Source organism: Microcaecilia unicolor, chromosome 8 (assembly GCF_901765095.1).
Source record: "Microcaecilia unicolor chromosome 8, aMicUni1.1, whole genome shotgun sequence".
Taxonomy (NCBI): Eukaryota; Metazoa; Chordata; class Amphibia; order Gymnophiona; family Siphonopidae; genus Microcaecilia; species Microcaecilia unicolor.
This window is the reverse complement of record NC_044038.1, coordinates 158,454,382-158,462,745: the sequence shown is the minus strand read 5'-3', so window position 1 is coordinate 158,462,745 and position 8,364 is coordinate 158,454,382. Positions and strand designations below refer to the sequence as shown.

The following is an 8,364-nucleotide window of genomic DNA, read 5'->3' as shown; positions in this document are numbered from 1 at the left end:
ATATCCTGAAAACCCAATGGGACTAGGTTGCGAATGGCTGTCAGAAACTTAGAGGAATCAGAATATATGGACTGTATATAAACATTTTTATGTCTATGGGGAAAATGCTTAATACATCTGGTCTGCAGTGGTGAAATTAGAAAGGACTACCACTTGTTTTATTTGATGGATGTGGTATATCATGTGAATAAATCAAAAATGTCTTTTCTAGGTTTCTGCAGCTAGCTCGATAGCTCAATTGATGCTGTTAAACAGGTGACCTGAATTTAACTTCCAGTTTAGGTTTCTTTTTAGGAGAGATGCAAAAGCACCACAATCTTTAGGGTAAGAGAAAGAAAAAATGCTGCTTTTATGTTGACACCTAGTGGCTGATAAAGGAACAGTGTAAATAACGGTGAAGGGGACTCAACCTGCTTATCTGGCTTTACAGGAGGCTGTTAAACTATTTGATCTATTTATGAAGAGCTCTTTGGAAACAAAAAGAAAATACTGGAGGTGATGTCTTTACTCCTGTCAAAGTCCCGGCTGCTTAGAACAAGCTCCTTTTCTAAAATTCTGAGTAAAGGAATCAATTGAGTAGGATTTATAGTCATGGTTTCAGGCTAATCAGAGTTTTATTGCAAAATGTATATTTTTTTGTCTATTAGATTGTAAGCTCTTTGAGCAGGGACTGTCTTTCTTCTATGTTTGTACAGCGCTGCGTATGCCTTGTAGCGCTATAGAAATGCTAAATAGTAGTAGTAGTAGTATATTTAAGGATTTAAACTCTGCGATACCAGATTTCATGCTTTATTAGATTCTGATGATTCACCAAATGGAAGTCCACAAAAACTACTGACTGCCAAGTGACCAGTCCAGCTTGTCATCTTGGAGATTCTTCTGCCCTCCCTCTGTAAGTATCAGTTAAAATCATACACAAATAGAAGCTTTAGGTGGGTTCAGTGTACATACAGCTTCGTCAGAGGGGGCAGAATGGCAGCTATCACGAGAAACAGTAGTATCAATGCTTTGGGTTTCAAACTGAGGGTGGATAGAAACCTGGACTGCTATCTCCTGGCCTTGTTCATGAACTGACCCATCATCTGAGTCTGCAACAGGAGAGCCACTACGCTGAATTTCTGAGTTAATAGTGTAGATTTCTCCTTGAGCACCAATAGCTTGGTTCTCTTTCATTCCTTCCCCAATTCGATCAGGGTCATCTATCCGTACCACCTCAAACATTTCCTCAACAAATGCCCTGCAGTTAAGGATGAGCGGTGGGAGGGGAATACTTCTGGCTAGTTCTTCAATGTAGCGAGCAAACTCCATGGTCTTGAACTGGGTGACCTTGGCTAGCTCTAGGGTCTTAGCTGAGGTAATGATTGGGATACGCTTAGCAATCTCAAAGGCTTTCTGCAACTTCTCTGCTCCTTCCATTCTGAAGAACTCATTGATGGCCTTCTCTGTCTTGCGGAGGTGGCTGCTGATCATACACAGGCGGGTAATGTTAAGGATCAAAGTGATGGTAAAAGTGATTAAGCAGACTATTACATAGTAAATACCCATGTCTCCTGATATGAAGGCAACCCGCAGGGTGACAGTATGGATGGAGGTGCCATTTAGGTTGGTGGCTACACAGGTATACCTTCCTCGATCAGCAAAGGTTACAATAGTAATATTAAGGGATCCACTGTCAGAGATCAACCATTTTCCACCTGATGCCACAAGCACAAACAAAAAAGAAAGTTAGTAAATATATATGAATTGTGTAGAGCTTTTAAACAAACTGATGCAGTGCTTTATTCTACTATTTTACTTACAGCATGCAATTATGTTTCAAAAATAATGTTTTGGTTATTTAAAAAAAATTAACAATGCAGTTTTCATTATATTCCTCAACGACCAACAAATAGATCCCTAGATAAATTTGCAATGAACACTTCTAACAAGGTCTAATAAGTCTAAATGCAATTACACTGTTCTTTATGGTTTGCTCAAACGCTGAATTCTTTCTAAGAAAAAAAAGGACAGGACATTCTCTACCTGCTGGTTATTCTAACGCAAATAACTATTTTACCACCAGTACAGGCACGCATCACTTAATAACCAGACATGTTTGTAGACAATGAAATAAAAGTGAACAAGAAATAAAAGGTCTGCAACAACAAAAAAAAAATAGAGCACACTACTCACTGTGGCTGGCAACTATGTTTTCAAATCATAGCCTTACCTCCTTCATCTTCAGCAAGCAGATGTCCTTTAGAATTGTACCAAAGTATTTGCTCATACTGGCTGGAATTTAGATTGCATTCGATTAAAGTGCTGGTTCCTTCTTTTGCTGTGATGTCATGGTGCGTGGGTGACGCTAAAACCCCATGTTGGTCAGAATAAAGAGAAAAGTTGTGCGGAAAGGATCTGTGATCAGTTGCATTAGTTCTGTTAAGGACTACATGTCCTAGAAAAAATTCAGCGGAGACATGAGTGTTGACTATCAAGGTAAATAAGTAGCAATAGGGATTCATGGAAGATGGTAAATAATGTTCAATTAACTCCAAAATATAATGCAGAAGAGTGACCATCAAGGTCTCTGCGTTATTTAACCGGGGATCTTCATTGGTTCAAAGGTCAGGTTTTCTTTTGTTCAGCCATGGTTTGATCTTTTCAAGTAAGCAGCGCTCCAGAGCTATTCCTCTGCAAAAACAAAATACAGGAAAGCAGTGCTAGATTAAGGTCCTTAAATTAACTGATATGAGAATACCAGAAATACCGATGGCTGAGATTTTGCTATTTCCGATCGTTCAGTTTTTGTTTTTGGAATTCATGACAGAATGCCCCGAGCATGAAAGAAGTTTGCGATTATATAAATTTCTTATCTAGCCAGGGCGAGGGAGCTAGTCTACTCCCTACGAACACCCTTAAGCAGTGAAAGGCAGCGACAAGAAGCTAAAGTGAAACCAACAACAGACCAAATACCACAGTTACAAATAACATAGTGAGATTTGCTATGCTCTGAACTCTGAGACCCAGAAGAGCTAAGTATAAATGCTAGCAGGCGGGGACAGGTGACTTGGCTTAGCGGTATATGAAACTAGAGCTGGAAGCTCTTCCCGGGGGTGCCGGCTTCAGGCCGCGCTCTCTTACCCCACTGGTTATGTAGTTAGGTCTTTCTCGCTGCTATTAAGCAACCTATATACTCCTCCCACTTTCACAGCCACAGTTCACTGAACCGCTCACCCCTTTTTCTCCTGTGCCGACAAGTAATTACAAACAAAACCGACCGTTTTCCGTCACAGAACTTTCATACAGTCCAGTCCACAGCCCGGAAGTACGCTACGAGCACTTCCTAGGCCAGAGGTCAGCTCTGCCTTCCCCACCCCTTTCCTGCTCTGCTGGCGAAACCTCGCTGGGCTGGAATGAACCACAGTAGTAGGAGGAAAAGGTGTGTGTGTGTGTGGGGGGGGGGCTTTTAATTCGACCGTGATGTAACGCCTATGCAGTAGGCACTAAACAATACGGACGTGGCAGATTTTGTTCACACAGCGCAGGTTTTGCGTGATTTTTCCCTATTCCTTTCCCCTACCGTCAACGAGTGTGACGTAAGCGCTGGTGGTGTGCCCCATCTTCAACTTCCTTGTCCTCGACTAGGCGCCAGTTGAGCCTGGCCTTCTTTGTGACGTATGTGGGGGGGGGGGGGGGGTTCTGTTTGGTTTTCTCCTTGGATTCTCTGACCGTGACGTGGTCTCCACTCGTGACGTTGGCACGGCCTTGAGCCTCTGGAGGGAGGTGTCAGTGTGTGTTGTATAATACACACTTGTATTCTGCACCTAGGACCAGGTGAGTGAGCTTGGTGGAGAGGAGCGGAAGGGGCAGCTTCAGAGCTGCCGGTGTAAGTGAGGGTCCTGGGCAGTTTAGTTCAGCTCAGACCTATTAGTCCCACTATTTTTTATTGCGTCTCCTGGGCTACCCTTAAACCTAGAGCAAACTTTGTTTTCCCTATAAAATAGAAATTTGATCTTTAGTTTCAAAGGAAAGAAGCATTCGGAAGTTTTTCTCTACTGAAAGCCTTTGAACCCATTAATTTTTTTTTAGCAGTAATATGGCAATTTAGAAAGCCTTTGAACCTGGTGAACTGGATGTTTCAAAATAGTCCTTTAGTTTGGCCCATGGCTCCTATGTAGTTTTTAGCTGGAATTAAAGGAGAAACATTTGTAGTCCTCCATAAAATAGTGTTAGATTTTATCAAAGTGCTCCAAATAGTGGTCTAGTGTGCTGGGTAGGAGATGCCAGTGGACAAGTCGCATAGGGTGCAGCTATAGTTCAGTATGGTTCTGGTGACATTTTATCAGAATATTTGCTTGTCCTCTTCATCACGTTTCTCCTGCCTGCTTCCATTACCTTTCTCACATGTGGACGGTCTGGTTGGGCCATGTGACTGTTTATTCCATAGCTGCCAGCCTGAGCTGTTTATGGTTATGAAACTTTGCTGCTGCCAGCTTTCATTTGCAGGATTATTGCAAGGAAGTGCGCATGTGCCTCCTGCTGGTCACCTGCAGGCTGGCCAGAGCTAGATGCAAAATAACATATATACAGAAATTATTATCTATTTATTTATTTATTTGCTGCACTTGTATCTCACATTTTCCCACCTATTTGCAGGCTGAATGTGGCTTACAAAATGTTACGACATATACATATTATAGAATAAGAATTTCAGAATATAGATACAGATAGGTACATAAGAATATCATAGCAATCATATTAACGGAATAATTTTACAATTGTTACAAATAAGAGTGCATAAGTAAATCACATTGGAATAGAAGTGGATTGATATATAAACATAACATAATGATATCAGGACAAGATATAATATTCAGTCATGAGGATGTAATTAAGATGAACAAATAGGAGGGCTCCATAATAGTTGTAATAGGAATAATTTGGGAGTCGAATCGTTATGGGGAATCTTTGTTGTACGCCTTTATGAATAAGTAAGTCTTTAATAATTTTCGGAAGGTTGTCAAGTTGTGTGTTGTTTTTTAAAAAATAACATATATACAGAAAATTTTTTTTTTTTGTTACATTTGTACCCTGCGCTTTCCCACTCATGGCAGGCTCAATGTGGCTTACATGGGGCAATGGAGGGTTAAGTGACTTGCCCAGAGTCACAAGGAGCTGCCTGTGCCTGAAGTGGGAATTGAACTCAGTTCCCCAGGACCAAAGTCCACCACCCTAACCACTAGGCCACTCAATATCTTTCATCATTTTGCTGTTAAGGATATTTATATAAAATGCACGAGGACCATGGAGACAGCAGTGGGATTTGTAGAAACCCTGCTGAAATGAATTTACCTTTGATAATTAGAAAATGTGTCAAGGTAATATATCACTATGCACAGTAAAACAATATTCCTTATCATCCTGCTGGACCAGTCCAGACTAGTGGGTTATGTCCCTTCAGCAGTAGATGGAGGCAGAGAAGCTGAAGATTCCAATGGTGACTTCAGTATAACAAGTGTTGTAGCCAAGATTCTGTCAGTATTTCTCTGCCTTCAGCAGATGGTGCATGTTGGACTGATGCAGCAGGATTATTCTGGTAACAGATCTAGCTCTCTTGATTACACACTGTGGCCTGTATCGAGTGGTTGAGGCTGGCTGTCTCCTGGTAGTTGGATTATTATCCTTTTTCTGGTTGACTCTGGGGTGTGTGTGGGGGGTGGGGGTCCAGTTTAGAAAATGGCCTTAGCTAAGTGGATCTGAATTTTGTGGCTTTGATGAGGCCTTTCATTCCTTGCTTAAATGGTCAAGCCAGTTTTTCTAGTTGTCATCTATTCTAGGTCCCTTGCTTCTTTCCAGAGATCTTCCAAAAAGAGTCAGATAACACTGCTTAAGTTAGATATTTGTAGGGCTCTCATTCATTATCTGCAGGTCACTAATTCCTTTTGGAAATCTACTACTACTACTTCTTGACATTTCTAAAGCGCTACTAGGATTACACAGCGCTGTACAATTTAACATGGATCTGATCATGTGTACCATTTAGTGGCCCAGGTAAGGATCTAATAACCTTTTAGTCATCACAGGCGTGTTGGATTAAGGCATCAATTGAAGCAATGTTCATTCTCAAGCAGAAAATACAGTGGGGGAAATAAGTATTTGATCCCTTGCTGATTTTGTAAGTTTGCCCACTGACAAAGACATGAGCAGCCCATAATTGAAGGGTAGGTTATTGGTAACAGTGAGAGATAGCACATCACAAATTAAATCCGGAAAATCACATTGTGGAAAGTATATGAATTTATTTGCATTCTGCAGAGGGAAATAAGTATTTGATCCCTCTGGCAAACAAGACCTAATACTTGGTGGCAAAACCCTTGTTGGCAAGCACAGCGGTCAGACGTCTTCTGTAGTTGATGATGAGGTTTGCACACATGTCAGGAGGAATTTTGGTCCACTCCTCTTTGCAGATCATCTCTAAATCATTAAAAGTTCTGGGCTGTCGCTTGGCAACTCGCAGCTTCAGCTCCCTCCATAAGTTTTCAATGGGATTAAGGTCTGGTGACTGGCTAGGCCACTCCATGACCCTAATGTGCTTCTTCCTGAGCCACTCCTTTGTTGCCTTGGCTGTATGTTTTGGGTCATTGTCGTGCTGGAAGACCCAGCCACGACCCATTTTTAAGGCCCTGGCGGAGGGAAGGAGGTTGTCACTCAGAATTGTACGGTACATGGCCCCATCCATTCTCCCATTGATGCGGTGAAGTAGTCCTGTGCCCTTAGCAGAGAAACACCCCCAAAACATAACATTTCCACCTCCATGCTTGACAGTGGGGACGGTGTTCTTTGGGTCATAGGCAGCATTTCTCTTCCTCCAAACACGGCGAGTTGAATTCATGCCAAAGAGCTCAATTTTTGTCTCATCTGACCACAGCACCTTCTCCCAATCACTCTCGGCATCATCCAGGTGTTCACTGGCAAACTTCAGACGGGCCGTCACATGTGCCTTCCGGAGCAGGGGGACCTTGCGGGCACTGCAGGATTGCAATCCGTTATGTCGTAATGTGTTACCAATGGTTTTCGTGGTGACAGTGGTCCCAGCTGCCTTGAGATCATTGACAAGTTCCCCCCTTGTAGTTGTAGGCTGATTTCTAACCTTCCTCATGATCAAGGATACCCCACGAGGTGAGATTTTGCGTGGAGCCCCAGATCTTTGTCGATTGACAGTCATTTTGTACTTCTTCCATTTTCTTACTATGGCACCAACAGTTGTCTCCTTCTCGCCCAGCGTCTTACTGATGGTTTTGTAGCCCATTCCAGCCTTGTGCAGGTGTATGATCTTGTCCCTGACATCCTTAGACAGCTCCTTGCTCTTGGCCATTTTGTAGAGGTTAGAGTCTGACTGATTCACTGAGTCTGTGGACAGGTGTCTTTCATACAGGTGACCATTGCCGACAGCTGTCTGTCATGCAGGTAACGAGTTGATTTGGAGCATCTACCTGGTCTGTAGGGGCCAGATCTCTTACTGGTTGGTGGGGGATCAAATACTTATTTCCCTCTGCAGAATGCAAATAAATTCATATACTTTCCACAATGTGATTTTCCGGATTTAATTTGTGATGTGCTATCTCTCACTGTTACCAATAACCTACCCTTCAATTATGGGCTGCTCATGTCTTTGTCAGTGGGCAAACTTACAAAATCAGCAAGGGATCAAATACTTATTTCCCCCACTGTAGTTCCACAAGGGTCTCCTTGCGCATTTGATGAGACACAGGCCCACCCAGTCAGCAGCCCATGAGGCCCCCAAAACTCATCAGTGGCGGTGCCTCACTACTCTCTCTCCCTCTTCTCCACTCATGGCCTGGCATCTGCCCGTCTCTCTCTGAAATCCCCCCTCCCGGTCTACCTCAGAGCTGCGCCAGCCCTGCAGGCTTCTCTCTATCATGTTCTGCCCTCAGTGATGTCACTTCTTGTTTCTTTGGTGGGAATGTAGTAGAGAGACGCCTGCAGAGCCAGCGCAGGTTACCTATGGGAATTGCGACAGGCAACGGCTCTGAGTTAGGACCGGGGGAGGGGGTTCAGAGAGAAATGGGCAGACATCGGGTCATTAAAAAAAAACTATATTGTATGTATTACAGGGGTAGGAGTGGGGGTGGGAAGGGCCCACCCAGGTTAACTCTGGGCCCACCCAAAATGGCAGGTCTGCCTAAGCCCCTGGGTGGAAGTGCCTCACTTCCATTCTCCCCCTCCCCCTGCTGATACCTCTACAGGCTGCAGCTGGTGCGTGCCTTCTGGCCTCTTGCTGGCAATGTGATGAAGCAGCTAGAGGATGATCTGCAGAGGCACATGGAGGACATGAGGAGGATCCTTCTGTGGCACCCCTGTGAG

General features: G+C 43.4%; 2 protein-coding genes across 9 annotated transcripts in view; one reads left to right on the top strand and one right to left on the bottom strand.

The window, feature by feature from the left end:
- Positions 1 to 753: 753 nt before the first annotated feature.
- Positions 754 to 3,643, bottom strand: MFAP3 (microfibril associated protein 3). 4 transcript variants are annotated; one of them, XM_030213160.1, is made up of 3 exons: positions 3,560 to 3,643; positions 2,210 to 2,670; positions 754 to 1,694 (listed from the first exon to the last, which is right to left on the bottom strand). In XM_030213160.1, exons 2-3 carry the CDS (start codon positions 2,556 to 2,558, stop codon positions 910 to 912), a joined length of 1,134 nt encoding a protein of 377 aa, XP_030069020.1. In that variant the 5' UTR covers positions 2,559 to 2,670; positions 3,560 to 3,643; the 3' UTR covers positions 754 to 909. The 4 variants fall into 4 exon arrangements, with proteins under 4 accessions (XP_030069020.1, XP_030069017.1, XP_030069018.1 ...); XM_030213157.1 differs by lacking the exon at positions 3,560 to 3,643 and adding an exon at positions 3,214 to 3,320; XM_030213158.1 differs by lacking the exon at positions 3,560 to 3,643 and adding an exon at positions 3,121 to 3,317.
- Positions 3,332 to 8,364, top strand: part of FAM114A2 (family with sequence similarity 114 member A2) — a 43,568-nt gene continuing 38,535 nt past the window's right edge. Inside the window, exon 1 of one of the 5 annotated variants that reach the window (XM_030213150.1) lies at positions 3,332 to 3,418. The gene's annotated coding sequence lies outside the window, so the exon portion shown is untranslated. Of the gene's footprint in view, positions 3,419 to 3,726; positions 3,814 to 3,845; positions 3,866 to 8,364 lie in introns of those variants that run through there. The other 4 variants (XM_030213152.1, XM_030213151.1, XM_030213153.1 and 1 more) reach the window with 4 other exon arrangements.